This window comes from Astatotilapia calliptera, chromosome 16 (genome assembly GCF_900246225.1).
Source record: "Astatotilapia calliptera chromosome 16, fAstCal1.2, whole genome shotgun sequence".
Lineage (NCBI taxonomy): Eukaryota > Metazoa > Chordata > Actinopteri > Cichliformes > Cichlidae > Astatotilapia > Astatotilapia calliptera.
Genome location: NC_039317.1, coordinates 5,242,973 through 5,259,121, shown reverse-complemented (window position 1 = coordinate 5,259,121; position 16,149 = coordinate 5,242,973). Strand labels below are relative to the sequence as shown.

Sequence of the window (16,149 nt, the reverse complement as noted above, 5' to 3'; positions counted from 1 at the left end):
AAAGAGCTCCTTAGCTTCCTTCACTGTAGTTTGAGTGAAGCTCAGAGTGTTTCTTTTTCCTTGTACTCATAATCAAAGGCAGACATTTTAACAAAGTGTAGCCAGAAATAAGTTGTCCTCCTGAATTATTCTTTAATAAGCAAAACTCTTTCCTCAACATATTCAATTATTTGATCATTTCTGAGGTGATATGCATTTAGAAAAAAAGAACTCAGCTGCACATTTACATTCCTGGTGCCAGTGCCCCATGGCATGGCTCTCTGGCAGATGGAGAGATGAGCTGACATTGATCTTCTTCTAATGTCAAAATCTTATGTGTCTCCTTGTCAACAGTAATGTGCATGGATGCCAAGATCAACTTTGACTCCAACGCAGCGTACCGCCAGCAGAAAGTGTTCGAACTGCGGGACTGGACTCAAGAGGACCCGCGGGACCGGCAGGCCGCCACGGCTGACCTCAACTATATCGGTCTTGATGGAACCATCGGCTGTCTGGGTCAGTCCAAGCGAAATGTCAGAAAAGCTATTTAGTAGTTTCATTTTTTGTGTTTATTATAGCTTTTGAACCTATTTGGTGGTCATTTTGAGATATGTTCTCAGTTGTAATCCTGATTGGGTACTGCATTTCCCATAATGCTCGGTTATGCCAGACAGAAAATGAACGTTATAGGTTATAATGGTAACCCAGAGATATTAATATGACCAAACTGGACAAGATATGAATATCTATAGATTAAAAAAAGGAGCTTGCTAATTTGTCTGCGATATCCTGCAGTCTGTCAGTCTCCTGTTTACTGTCTTTTTCTCCCTCAACTTTCTAGCCACCTCAACTCCATACACGGCATCCCACAACATAAAGCCACCAAATAAGACACCTTGTGGCCTTTTAGTGGAACTGTTTGTTTTTCTTGACTTACTTTAAACAATGTCTCAGAAACAGTTCACAGGTCCAGCTGAGCTGCTGTGTTGTGTCCAGTGCTGTGCTAGCTTATCTGACACAATTCTGTCTCTTAACAATGAAAAGCAGATCATACACTGTGTTTTTTCCCTCTTTCTTATGTCTTTAAAAATATCCAAACTCAGTAGCTTGTTGTTGGCTCTAACACTTTCTACTGGCTCAAAGTGCGAGGGACTCATAAATACAATGGGGTGGTATTTTACAGCACAGTGGCACCCAAGTCTTGTTTCCATGTGTAAAAACTATTTTTAGTGAGAGTCTGTAATGTTTTGTCATCATTTAAAGATTTCAAAATGGATATTAAACCATTTCCAACCACTTTCACATAACATAAGGAAGAAGTACAGTTAGTTTCAGACCTAGAAGTACACACCTGAGCTGCTTTAGTTCAAAGTGGTGCATCAGTATCAGCCATTAAAACCTACCAGCCTATCACCAATTGGCTTTTTATAACGACTATCAGACCAGACTTTGAGTGTAAAGACAGCACTGTCGTAGTAGGAGCTCTTTTAGTTGTGATTTAAATGTAATGCGTTTCCATTTAATGTCAGTCTTATTATCAATGAGTGTTTTTGGGGTTTTTTTTTCCAGTACATATTCAGTGCAAAAGAAGAAAATCGTCTGCCTGAATCATTTGACCAGTGGCTTTGTCTGTTTTAGTAAATGGAGCAGGTCTGGCCATGGCTACCATGGACATCATCAAGCTCCATGGCGGCACACCAGCCAACTTCCTGGATGTAGGAGGAGGAGCCACAGCTCATCAGGTGACGGAGGCCTTCAAACTCATCACCTCTGACAGGAGGGTAAGAAGATGCCAGCTTCCAAAGGCTGTTCATGGTTTTAGACAGGAAACTGTTGAAGCCCGATGTAGCTCACCCCTCTGAGCTCGTCAACATTCAGTTTTTGATGAAGTTGTTTCTTTTTTCTTTTTTTCTTCAGGTTCAGGCTATCCTGGTCAATATCTTTGGAGGAATTATGAGGTGTGACGTCATCGCCCAGGGTATCATCATGGCTGTAAGAGACTTGGACCTCAAGATACCCATCGTTGTGCGGTTACAAGGTGAGGAACAAACTGCTATTTTTTTTTTTTAAATTTTCTTAAAAGGATTTAAAATGTGGCATTGTATTCATTAACTTGTTAAATTGAAGCTTTGACTTTATCCTTATTTGAATTTTTACTGTTGTTAAATAATTTCCCATGAATTTGATGGGGGATTGATGCCTCCCTCCTTCTGAATGTTGAACGAAAGGATGACGACCTCAGACATCTGGTAGCAGCCAGTTGAAGTGATTTGGGAAAAGGATCAGAGATTATATATATCTCATCTGCACTAGGAGCCCCTCAGGATCCCTCCATGAGAAGATCTTGCTGAATTCAGGGATGTCTGATCTTAGTGAGCTATGGAATGCAAGGAAATCCCGACAACTCTCCAGCACAGTATCTCAGATTGAAAACAAGTACAGATATTTGTAACGCAGATTTCATTACCAACCTGACCAACAGCCTAAACCTTGTTTTAAAAGGAAATGGAAATAGACAGGGGTTTGGGCCCAAACACAGTGTTGTAATGTTCTGGATCAACCACAGCCACAGGCTCCCCCTCCAGTGGAAACACACACTCTCCCCCACCTTGTCAGGCGGGTTAACACGCAGCAGCTGGCAGTGCTGAGGGGGGGGGGGACTCGTGTCAGTTTCATTTGATGCTTCCTACTTCAAAGTCTGGCTCCTGGAAACGCGCAGAAAACGACAAACACAAATGAGCTGTGAATTATTGTGATATCGTGTGATATATGCATATGTACATTCATACTCTATATTATCAAAGGAGGCCAAGTGTTGAATACAAAGACTTGCTGGTCCTTTGTGGCCTTCCAGAGAGCTGAATCCCTCACTGGGTGAAATTCCTCTGCCAATTTGGTTTTCTCATCTTTATTCATTCGTCAGTGCAAGGCAGTGAAATTTGCAAGCACAAAGAAATGGTGCATGCTTGTATTTGGAGCCTAAACAGAGCTGACATTTCTCAGTTTTCCTCAGGGTAACATTTTCTGCTCCTGTTTTCTATTTTGGAAACGAGAGGATGTCACCTCAAAATGCTGCTGCTGAGGTTTGCGTTCCAGCGCCAAGACTGTAACTGCACTGCAGCTTTAGACACGTTACGTGAATTAAACAGGAGCGCTGCCTTCTGTTTACATGTTTAATCAGTTTTTTAAAAGTTATTCTTTACACATTTTATAATCTAAGATGTAGAAGCGCTTCTGAAGTTGGATTGGAGTCATTAGGCAGTTCTGTCTTATATCTCAATTAGCACCTCTGTGGTCTTGTCTGCAAGTGTAAATGCACTGGTGACGAACAGGGCAGGTAGTTTTGGTGTTTTTTTTTTTTGTTTTTTGTTTTTTAATTTTAGGGAAGCTTTGCATGTTGAGTTTTGACTGAGTATATGTCAAAGACATGGTTTGATCACCATTATAATAGTTTCTGGGTAGCTGCATAGTCAGAGACCCAGGCCCTTGCTAACTTCTGATGCACACCCATTCATTTTGTTCTATAAGCCTGAAATATGACAGAAATGACTCAGTTCTGAAAAGCTTCAATTGTTACTGCTGATTGGCTTTCAAAGGTTAAAAAGTTAATGCCACCCTCCTTTTCTTTTGATTGGCTGCTCCTTGCATGCTGTATTTTTTTTATTTTTTATAGGATGTTATGATCAGCAGTGTCACAAGGCTTTGGATGATGACTCCTTGTTGGAGTCACCTGAACAGAGATGGACTTGGGCTGCTTTAAGGTCACTTTGTATAAAATCTGTTTCAAAGAGAAAATAAGATATGGGTGAAAGGTTCAACAACAGAGGAAGTTTCCTTCTTTAGCAGAGTACATCCTAGTTCATGGTTTGCAGCAGATGTTTTCAGTTCCTTTGTAGTGATGTGTGCTTCTTTAGAGGTTTGGACATACTTAACATACTTGCACAATTAAAAAATTGCTCATTAATATTGGCCATAGCAGAAACTTTGTGTATTTTATATTTTCTTCAGGGAGTATTTTCACACACAAAGTTTTTGGACATGGTTGAATGTAACTGAGATTTTGTTGATAACCTATAGCGATGTGATTAAATACTGTGGTTTGTTTTTCTACCTTCAAAATGAAGTTAATTGACTGAGTGCGGTTGATACTGTAAGGCTTCAGAGTACTCAGTCATTCAGTCATCTGAAACTAAATACTCTGCTGTTAGTCTAAAACTCTGAAGACTATTTGAATTTTAACACCCTGCAGTACAGGGTAAGATGGACTGCAGCAGATGCATTTGATTCATTTGGCAAGAATTCCTTCATGTATGCTTCATCTGCTTTTATCTTCTAAAGTTAGTGGTAAAGGGTAAAAGAAAGTAGTTGGAATAACTTTCCAAAGCTATTAAATTCTGTCTTGTAGGCTTCCGGTTAGATCATGAGAGGGTGAAGACGCGTGTGCCACAGCTCCTGCACCTGATTTTACGAAATTTCGACAAATATCAAAGTAATACATCTTCTTCCCACAAAGCAACATAGGGATTGTGAAGAGTGCATTCTTCTCCAAATGCCTCCAAAAAAACTAAATCCGAAGCTAGTGGCGACAGAAACGACCGAATTTGATGTGGCCTCAACTGAAAATGACGGCGCCAAAGCTGGCACGCCAGTTAACTCCGCACTCGAGGAATATACACAAGGTAACAAACAAGTACTCTCTGCGATTACTTCCTTGGATAATAAGATAACTCAAATGAAAATAGACGTTTGCGACACCCTACGTGGGGAAATCGCAACGCTAAGGGCTGAAAATAATGAAGCCATCACAGCTCTAAAAACGGTAATGGAAAATTACAATGCACAGCTGAAAGATCTATCAGAATCAGCGACAATCACTTCTAACTCCGTGGTGAAACTAGAAGAAAAAGTCAAACAACTTTCTAATAAAGTGGAACAACTGTCCGAAAAATGCACTGATCTGGAAGGGCGTTCAAAGAGGAAAAATATAAGGATAGCCGGAGTACCTGAAGGTAGAGAAAAAGGTCAACGTCCTAGAGACTTTGCGGCAAGGCTACTACGAGACCTACTAGACCTGGACGAAACCCCACTGGTGGACCGTGCACACAGAGCCCTACGAGTGACCCCAGAAGAAGAGGCCCCGCCACGACACCTGATTGTGAGGATACACTATTGCCATACTATGGAAGAAATACTTCGAAGAATCTCCACCAGGAAAAATCTGAAGCTCGGAGATATCCGCGTTCAGATTTTCCGCGACCTACCCCAGGCGGTGGTAAAACGACGTGCAGCGTTTACTCCAGCAAGAAACCTGCTTCGAGACCAACCCGGAGTTAAATATGGACTTCTATACCCGGCTAAACTTAGGGTGACACACAATGGTACGGAACTGGTCTTTATAGATCCCAACGAAGCACTTCGCTACGCACAAGAAAAATTTGGATCTCAATAAGGACGGCATAAGGTAGACAAACCAGAGCTCTGCATCTGGCCCAATGACACGTATTTACTTTGATATAAAAAACTATTACTTGCCCAGGAGCTATGTTGGACAAAGGAAGTTTTGAGATAGAATATTTTGGTAAGCTTAGTTTTTGTTATAGCATCCCCTCGAATTTTTTTTTTTTGGGATACACGGAAGGGGATGCATTGCTTACGTTTTTTTTTGTCACGGTTACACACGGGTAGGGGGGTGGGGGGTGAGGGTTGGGACCCGTATCTCGACTGCATAAATATGGAAAACACGAGAACTAAGCCGCCTTAAATTATACAAATGCAAGATAACGGAAAGGTAAAAAATATGGATTTAACTTTTTGTACTTGGAATGTAAAGGGTGTAAATGAACCTGTTAAAAGAGGCAAAGTTTTATCGTACTTGAAATCTCTTAACGTGGATATTATTTTTTTTACAAGAAACTCACTTGAAAAATGCGGCTCACAATAAACTTAAATGTAGATGGATAAATCAGGTGTACTACTCAACACTTTCCGCCAAAACTAGAGGGGTAGCTATCTTAATCAAGAAAGATACCCCGTTCAAACATAACTCCACTATAGTTGATAAGAATGGGAGATATGTATTAGTGACTGGGGAGCTGCATACTACTCCAATTATTCTACTGAATGTCTATGGGCCCAACCATGACGATCCAGAATTCTATAGAAAGGTCTTCAGCTTAATTCCGGATATACCCAACAGTAATTTAATAATTGGAGGGGATTTTAACCTAGTATTAGACCCATACTTGGATAAATCCTTGTCCAAAAAAATCACACCGTGTAAAAGCAGTAATTTTATTAAAACATATATGAAGAATATGAATATCTGTGATGCGTGGAGAATTTTAAATCCATCAGGCAGAGAGTATTCTTTCCACTCCCACGTACACAATAGTTATTCAAGGATTGATTATTTTTTGGTGGATGGAAAAATGCTCCCCCTAATTCGAAATGCAACCTATCATAATATTATTATCTCTGATCACTGCCCCGTTACTTGCTCCTTTGCACTTAGTAACCCCATTAAAACATACAGAAATTGGAGATTTGACCCACAATTACTGAACGATTTAGAATTTAAACAATATATAAACTCTCAGATGTCTTTATTCTTTGATATAAACGATAATGCTGAGACCTCTCCAGATATACTATGGGAAACGTTTAAAGCTTATATCAGGGGGTTTATAATATCATATCAAGCGTCACGGAACAAAAGGAATAAATTAGAACAGCTAAATTTAGAAAAAAGAATCCACGAACTGGACGTCAATAATGCAATGGCTCCTTCTTTAGATAAGTATAATACTATTTGTGCACTAAAATATAAACTAAACCAAATATTATCTATTAATATTAATAGAACTTTCACTTTTGTGAGACAGAACTATTTTGAATTTGGGGATAAACCCCATAAGTTGCTAGCCAGACAACTAAAGAAACTAGAAAATGATAGAGCGATTCATAAAATCAGAACAAGTAACGGAAATCTGGTCACATCACACAAAGATATTAACGATAACTTTAGACAGTTTTATGAATCCCTCTATACTTCTCATCCCACTGCAGGGCCTAATGAAATGCAGGAATTTTTAGATAAATGTGATCTTCCTGTGTTAGACCAGACAAATGCCAATATTTTGAACGCTAAGATCACAATTGAAGAAATTACAAAATCTATCGGATTACTAAAAAACAACAAGAGTCCAGGCCCTGATGGGTTAGGGAATGAGTTTTATAAATACTTTAAGATCAAATTAAGTCCATATCTATTTAAATTATATAACCATGCATACAAAATGAGCACCCTACCTCCAACATTGAATGAAGCAACTATTATAGTACAAAAAAAGGCAAAGCACCGGAGGAAGTGGGATCATATAGACCTATTTCTCTATTAAATTCTGATCAAAAAATTCTGGCTAAAATACTAGCGAGTAGACTTAATACAGTAATAGATAAATTGGTGCATTCAGACCAAACAGGTTTCATTCCAAACAGGAGTTCTTTTAATAATCTTCGACGTCTATTTAATATAATCTATTCCCCCAAGGTACAACAGGACCTACTTATACTTAGCTTGGATGCCGAAAAGGCATTCGATCATGTGGAGTGGTCCTACCTCTTTGCAGTCCTAGAAAAATTTCAACTGGGACAAGATTTCATTTCTTGGATAAAACTACTTTATAAAAACCCTACAGCCAGAATTCTTACAAATCAGACATTATCAACTCAGTTTAAACTCAGCAGAGGTACAAGACAAGGATGTGCTCTTAGTCCATTATTATTTGCTCTGGCTCTGGAACCCTTAGCACAGACAATTCGCACCCATATGGATATACACGGCTATGACACAACATACACTTCTAATACTATATCGCTCTATGCTGATGACATATTATTATATATAACAAAACCATTAACATCCCTCCCAGCAATACTCTCCGTTATTGATAAATTCAGTACTTTCGCAGGCTACAAGATCAACTGGGGAAAAAGTGAAATACTGCCCATTAAATTAGAAAATAAACAATGGCTTACATCTCTCCCATTTAAAATAACCTATGAAAAAATTACCTACTTGGGCATCACAATAACAAAAAGATACAGTTCTCTAATGAAAGAGAACTTTCTTCCCTTACTGGAGAAACTTAAAAATAACATTCAGTATTGGAGGACACTTCCTATTTCTTTAATAGGGAGAGTGAATTCAATAAGAATGGTATTCCTCCCGCAGTATTTGTATCTGGTTCAAAACATCCCAATTTTCTTGCCCAAATCTTTTTTTTAAAAAGATGGACGCCATCATTATGCCATTTATATGGAATTATAAAACACATAGAATAAAAAAAAGACCACCTATGCAAACATAGATCCCTTGGTGGACTTACACTACCTAACTTTATGTACTACTACTGGGCATCAAATTTAAGAATAATTTCCCTTCTATTGGATGACACAGCAATACTCCCTAACGGCTTACAGATGGAGCGGGAGGATTGCCTTTCTTACTGTGTTGGTGGAATACTACTCTCTCCTATTCTTTTGACAAACTCATATTACAATTCGAATCCAGTGATTTATAATACCGTACAAATTTGGAGACAAATAATTAAGCACTTCAAATTGAAAAAACTATCAATGTGTACATCCATTACAGCTAACCCCTCTTTCCTTCCATCATGTGTAGACGGAGCTTTCAATATATGGCAGGAATTGGGAATTTGTAAATTAAAAGATTTATACCTAAATGATACTTTTATGTCATTCCAACATTTAAAAGATAGATTTGGATTGCCTCACAGTCATTTTTTTAGATATCTTCAACTAAGAGACTATATCCGTACATACCTGCCACAATTTGAAAACATATCGTCCGATCCTTTGGACAGATGTCTTAGTGATGGAAGGGGGTTTGAACAGAGAATTTCATTATTTTATAATTCAATACAGGAGATGAGTATACCTTCAACTACTTCAATCAAAGAGGAGTGGGAAAAAGATTTTGGGACTCTCCTATCAGAAGATTTCTGGCAGGAGGCCTTACACAACATAAATACGCCTTTTATTAATTCCCGTCACTGTTTAATTCAGTACAAAATTATACACAGACTACACTATTCAAGGGAAAAACTTCACAAAATGTATCCAGAGTGTTCCCCCCTCTGTGAAAAATGCAAGATACACTATGGAAATCTGTTACATTGTTTTGCACTATGTCCAAGGCTTCAGGGTTTTTGGTATGATATTTTTACTTATATGTCTAATATTTTTAAAAGTAAGATTGAACCAAATCCGACAGTAATCATCTTTGGGATTACCAACGAAACACAAAATTTACAACACTCTCAAAAAAGGTTTATGGCATATGCTTTGATTATTGCAAAGAAATTGATCCTGCAGCTTTGGAAAGGCAATGAGACTCCTGTATTAAAAATGTGGCTTACTGAACTTATAAACACTCTTCACCTTGAAAAAATAAGATATAGTATGAATGACAATGTAAAAGATTTTGAATTAATCTGGCACCCTTTACTTATATACCTTGGGAAAATATAAAACTTTGTTTACTTGTTTCTCTTCCCTTTTGCCGACAGCCGGGGTATTGGGACCCCTTATGGGTGACTGCGGGTGTTTTTTTTTTTTGTTTTTTTTTTTTTTTTTTTTTTTTTTTTTTGTTGTTGTTGTTGGTGTTGTTTAAATATTTGCCTTGTTAGTTTAGAGAAAAAAAGGAGCATAAGCTATGTTATGTCAATTTGTAAAAACTACAATCATGATACTTGCTCTCAATAAAAATATTTGAAACAAATTCTGTCTTGTAACCTCTTAAACATCTGCGGTGTTTTTAACTTTGATAAACTTTAAGCATCACACTGATGAGCTTGAAACTCAAATGCTTCATGGATTTTAAGTCAGAGCTACAAGTAGCACCTCTGTAAGGCTCTACATCAGCACAAAGACGCTTTTCCTGTGAGCCAATCCACAAATGTGCGTGTGACCAAATGACTTGTTAATCGGGGCCGGACTCGGATACATCAGATGGGTCACAGCTCCTAATTCGACTCTGGAAACTTGACTGGACCACGTTCTCCTTTCAAAACAGGAACATGCTCTTTTTTAAAATTTTAATGTTTTTTTTTTTTAAATAATAAATATACTGTGTGTGTCTGTCTACACACTGACAAGTTACTTTGGTATGTTTATACATGCTCTTTCGTGTCTAAGACTGCTTCCTGGTTTATCCTGGTTTATCCTGGATTCATGGGTTTGTGTATTTGTGTCAGTGGCTAATTCTGTAATGTGTCTGCTTTGCTCTGTTTGTAATTCTTTTCTGGGTTGTGAGGTCTGTCTGTATAATCAGGCATTAAAGCAGATGTTGTTGATCTCCATTGATTTGTAAAATAAGCCTCCGTTACCATTTTTCCCCTATGGTTGTATCTGTGGTTGCCATGGCTGCACACCAGCCACAGAGGCAAGCTGAAAAAAGTTGAACCATGAAGTGTGAAGGCATCCACCAAACAAAGGAGGAGGCAACGGCTTGCTGTGTGACAGCAGCTTTAATAAAAACTGTCTGCTGGGAGGTTATAGGGCAGTTTTAGGGAAATTGAGTTTTCACTTTGGTCCGGCGAACATTTTCTTTTTCATCAAAGAAACTTCATCAGCTCTCCAAACTTCTGGAAAGACCTTTTAGACATTCAGCTTTGTTTTTCCCGAGTGCAAATGGAAACTGTGGTCTGAGGGTGGACAGTACAGGAGGCACAGGTATCCACAGAAAACCACAAGGAGGTTATTAGCTTCCTCGAGGTTCAAAAACATTCAACAGCATCCAAATGAATGTTTGCCGTATCAAGAAACTCTCAGTTCTGACAGTGACACAGCTGTAGGGTGGCCAAAGGTACTGCTGTTTTGAAAAACTGACCTTTTTTCATTTATTTTTTTTGTTTGTTTGTTCTCAGGAACAAGAGTGGACGACGCCAAAGCTCTGATTGCTGCCAGTCCGCTGAAAATCCTGGCCTGCGACGACCTGGACGAAGCTGCAAAAATGGTACGCACAAAGACCCACGTTCAACTCAAATGCTCACGTCATAAATGGGGAGAGCAGGGCTGACATGTACCTGCCTTTAGATGTGTCGCTGTATGCGAGGAGGCGGAGGGTGTGTGTGTGTGTGTGTGTGTGAGAGAACCAATGTGAGGAAAAACGTCACTTTACATTTATAGCACAAAGTAACCAGAAAGCAGCAACAGTGTGAAAGCGTATGTGAGAACAGGGTTGGGGAGCAGGTGTGCCGGGAGGCAGTTTGATAACATTTTATTAAATCTTACTCTGTTCTAAACACTTTTCACATCCAATTAAGCTGCTTGATTAATTGCTTAAAAGTGGACTGATTCCAGCTTTCATGTAATGATTATATATGTGGAAAATGGTTGTATTTGATCTAAAAACAGGATATTAGTGATGAGCAGGATCAGCTTTGTTAGATATGTGAGTTAGCGAGGAAATGAAAGCCTTTGTTCTGTTCTTCTGGAGTTAGAATACAAAAGATTTTCAGGAAAGATGAGAAAGAATGAAAACCCTTTAGATTGTTGTGAGTGGAGAGTCCTTGTTGTTAGATTAGGAAAAGAAACGTGTATCAGTCACCTGTATTAGTAGTTGTCGTGTTTGGTATTTTTGTTCTGCCAAAATAACTAAAAAAAATTTTTTTTAAACTTTAGAATTAATATGATTTTGGAGAAAATTACTAGACAAGTATGACATGATATGGCATGAAACTGCAGCGTGTGTCTCAGTGCACAAACCACAAGAACAAGACTGCACATGTGCAATCAGCTGATTAACATGTGCAGCTGCTCTGTGACTGTTCAAGTAGAGTTTGAGGTGTGCGTGTGTCGAGGGAAAAATATGCGTCTTCTAGATGACACTTGGGCGGCCCACTCCCACGGTAAAAGTTCTAGAAAAAGTTTTAGAAACGTAGAACGTCAGCGGCTAAGTTGGTAGTAATGATGTGAAGTGAAGCATGACTGCTGTGAGTGATGGGGATGTCAGCTGTCAAACCTGAAGTGCACTATGTCTCAATCCTAAATTGAAAGCAGAATACCTGCATAACACCTGAATTTCAGACTTTTCAAGCACAGTCAGGAGGAGGATTGGGATCCCATTGAAACAGTTGCATGACTTCAGAGACCTGTATCATTTGTGTCATCTGTTCTGTATTGACTGTCTTAAAAAAAAGGTCTCCTTTTTAAAAACACGGGTTTGTTGGTTAAATAAAGGTCAATTGTAAAAGTATGTTATGTTAAATTTTATTTCATGAGCCCACTCTGCTCTGTCCACAGGTTGTAAAGCTTTCTGAAATCGTCTCCCTTGCAAAGGAAGCTCAAGTGGACATCACTTTCCAGCTGCCCATCTAAGAAACCCAACCTTTCAGATCTCTTCCTCCAAGCACTTCCTCTCTCACACCCCTGGGTCAGCCTATCAACAACACGCCACTCCACTACCCAATCAAACAGCAACATGAGCTAGAGAGAAGACACATTAGGTTAGCCCTTTGTTGAACCTGTTTCTGGCTCTGTGGCACAATGACACGACTCTGAACAGCCCCCCCCCCCCCCCTCCCCCCTCCCCCCCTCCCTTACTCAAAGTCTCAAACCCAGAGAATACCCTTAAGTTGCACTTGAGTCGATACGCACAAACCTCCTCCTCCTCCTCGTTCTTTTTCGCTCTCTTCCACCCTGAGAGGGAGACTCGCGGTGAGCCTTTCTGTCTTCTTTGGTACTTGTTGCGAACACTTCCTTTGACCTACTTTGAAACAATAATAGAATAAAAACAGTAGCTTTGTCTTGTTACTCGGTGTTCAGGTTGGGGCTCTTTTGAGTCGGATCATTTCCTGTTTCCAGCTGAATGCTTGTGAGTTGGGACCCACTAGTGCTGTCCATTACACGGTTTAGCACGAGTGCCTTTCAATCTCTAAATAGGAATGTATTCCTCCATTCACGATTTTCTTTGTGTGTGAGTGAAGAGCTACAAACACACAAACAACATGCTGGCAAGCTTGACACTGGCATGAGGAAACAACCTCAGTTTTCTCCTTAATGGAGAATCAGCAGCATTGATTTAATATTGGTGGGGTTTATTTTCCATGCAGGCCTCAGTGTTATTTCTGTACCTCCTGTAGGCATGAGTTCCTCAGCCTCCTTCATTACTCCTGACACAGCAGATGTTTCCTCCTTTCAAAACTGCACACTCGGCACGGACGGTCTTCGGGTTCATCTCTGACTTTACCTGAAGGTTTGAACGGCTCAATCCGGTTTAACCCGGGTTTGAACGAGTCGCATTTGTTTGCCTGAATTATTAGACACCAGACCTGCGGGCGTATCGATCGACGTCAGGATCTGAGCGAGTATTGATGAGCGGGCCTGGCGTTTGGGCTGTGCCCCAGCTGTGGTGGAGCTCGTGTGTGGGTATGTTGAACACAGGTGATACATCACATAAATGTGTTGGGCACCTCAAGTTTTGCCAGGAAGGAACATGGAGATCAAAAGTTGAATGATCTCAAAGTAAATCAAGAGAGCTTGGTGTACGTTCCTGTTCCCATGGAAACTGCTCCTGCTTACCTGCCAGGTTTCAACCAGATGGAGTTCACATCTTGTGACCATCTGAAAATCAAAAAGGCCGTTGTTTTGATGTCTTTCATGACAATACTTTTAAGATCTTTGTTTTGAGCTGCTAATTAATCCAAATAAGGAATTTGAAGTATTCCCGGGCAGTGTGAAAATAATTAAACAGAAAATGCAAAAAGTTCTCAGTTGCAGTCTTCGTGTTTTAATATTGAGATTATTTTCCAAATTGAAACTGCACAAAACAGGAGGACGCAAGCACTTCCACTGTCATCCAAACAGTACTTGCTTATACTGTCTAAAGGGGGCAGCCAGGAAGTCTGAAGGTTGACGTTCACAAGTCACAAGTTTTTCCGGTTGAGCTCAAACTGAAGAGGACAGAAAAGTCACTGGTTCCGATTGCAGGTTTATCACCGTGTTCAAAGTGGTCATTGTAGGCAACTTTCTTGTTAAATGAACTACTGCCATAATTCCCCCCCCCCTGGAGCATGAAAGTCACCAGAAATGGACTGATGACTGCTGAAGACACTGGAATTTTGTGTCGTTCTTTATTTATCTGCTTTGTTCTCTCTATGGAATAATTCACTGGTTTAGACCTCTGCAGTTGCTGCTCCCGTGTGTTCAGTCGTGCCATCGCGCCACAGTCTATTAGCTCCTTTTTTTGTTTCTGTTTGTGAAGTCAGAGTCGAGGTTGGGGTACTCCAAGTCAAACTGTAAAACGGCTGTAGGTTTTTTTTCCTCCTTCCCTTTACTCCTCCTCCTCCAGCTCTCCAAACACAAGCCGACATTGTGAGTTGTACGTCATTTATTTTATCTTGTAAATAACCAGACTGATGTTCTCGCTCTGTAAAATATTTATGCTCCTCACAAAGAGCACAGCAAAGGAAGAAAAAGAAAAGAATAAATACAGAGAACACCAACTTTTCCCTGGTTGAATTTCTTGTCTCCGGTGTGTTTTGTCTTGGACACTGTACAAAGCTGAGCATTTATTTTGGTTTAATCTTCTTACCAAAAAATGCCTAATTGGTGCTGAATGTAGTGGCACCATAAAGCCTCAGAAGCCTTTATTTAGTTTCCTGTTAAAGAGCAACTGTTTAATGTTTTGTATGAGTTTGAAATCAAGAACCTGCAATAGTCTTGTGAGATAGTGGAGAATACTATTCATACATCCAGGCCTCCACCCATTTCTTCTGCTTATCCGGGGCATGGGTCACAGAGACAGCAGCCTAAGCAGAGAGGCCCAGACTTCCCTCTCACCAGCCACCACCTCTAGCTTAGTTTGGCAGGAGGTCCTCGGTGTGCCAGGGACACCTACAGCCGGAGGCATTCTACTAGGCTGGCTCCTTTCGATGTGGAGAGGCTCTATTCTGAGCCCTACTCAGATGAGTGAACTCACCACTTTCTCTAAGGGAGAGTCCAGCCACCTTTTGAAGAAAGCTTGCTTCTGCTGATATCTGCCATCTCGTACTTTCAGTCACTACATAAGCTCATGACCATTGGTGAGGGTAGGGTTGTAGATGGACCGGTAAATGGTGAGCTTCTCTTTTATGCTCAGCTCTGTCTACCATGACGGACTGGAACACAATCCACATCACTGCAGGCATGGCTGCAAAGTGTCTGTTAATCTCCCCTCCCCCCTCACTCGTGAAGAAGACCCTGAGATATTTCAACTCCTCCACATGGGGCAGCAACTTGTTCCTGACCCGGAGTGGGCACTCCACCCTTTTTCAGCTGAGGACCATGGCCTCAGGTTTGGAGGTCCCAATTCTTGTTCCTGCCGCCTCGCATTCTGCTGCAAACTGCTTCAGTGCTCGCTGGAGGCCACCACCTGAACAAACCAGCAGGACAACTGCAAAACGCAGAGATGACATTCTAGATGTGTTGGTTTGATCAAGCGGTTTGGAGAGGTAAAGTCTTTGTTGAACTGATTCCAAGTATACCAAAAAGAGTGGCCAAATCAGTGTTGGATAGGATGAATGCACTGGTGAGTTTAGCAACATCAAAAGGTCTGGAAGACCAATGAATTGGACGATTGCAGAATTCTTTCCTGGGTTAAGATAAAACCTTCCACGACAAACAGCCCAGTCAACAGCTGTCGCAACTGCAGGTGGCTCATTGTCAAGAGACACCTTCATGAGTGGAAATGCAGAGGGTTTACAACAAGGTGCAAACCACTGGTTACAAAGGATACCAGAGGATTAGACTTTGCCAGAAAAAATAAAAAAGATTCTGCACTGCTCTGGAAAACAGGACAAATGACACCAAGTAAGTCACAGTTACAGAAAACAACTAATATTCACTCTAAATTTATCGAATTACCCACGCTGTACAGCCTCTATTCATGAATATACAGATTACTGTCAGTAGGAAAAAAAGACTTTTTTACTTGTTTGTTTTTTTTTTGTTTTAATGTTATGTAGAAAGCAGTTTGTGAAAATAAATGGTGGTTGCTCCTTATGTATGGACATTGCTTGTGGTGTACCCCAAGGGTCAGTTTTGGGTCCAAAATTCTTCAACTTGTACATTAACGACATCTGTAAAGTGTCCAAAGTATTAAAA

General features: G+C 40.2%; 1 protein-coding gene across 1 annotated transcript in view; it reads left to right on the top strand.

Moving 5' to 3' along the window:
- Positions 1-14,526, top strand: part of sucla2 (succinate-CoA ligase ADP-forming subunit beta) — a 35,768-nt gene extending 21,242 nt beyond the window's left edge. Inside the window, exons 7-11 of the mRNA XM_026144041.1 lie at positions 334-495; positions 1,618-1,760; positions 1,897-2,017; positions 10,932-11,020; positions 12,310-14,526. Of these exons, the coding sequence (XP_025999826.1) occupies positions 334-495; positions 1,618-1,760; positions 1,897-2,017; positions 10,932-11,020; positions 12,310-12,384 (590 nt within the window). The 3' untranslated portion in view covers positions 12,385-14,526. The remainder of the gene's footprint in view (positions 1-333; positions 496-1,617; positions 1,761-1,896; positions 2,018-10,931; positions 11,021-12,309) is intronic.
- The last annotated feature ends 1,623 nt before the right edge of the window (positions 14,527-16,149 follow it).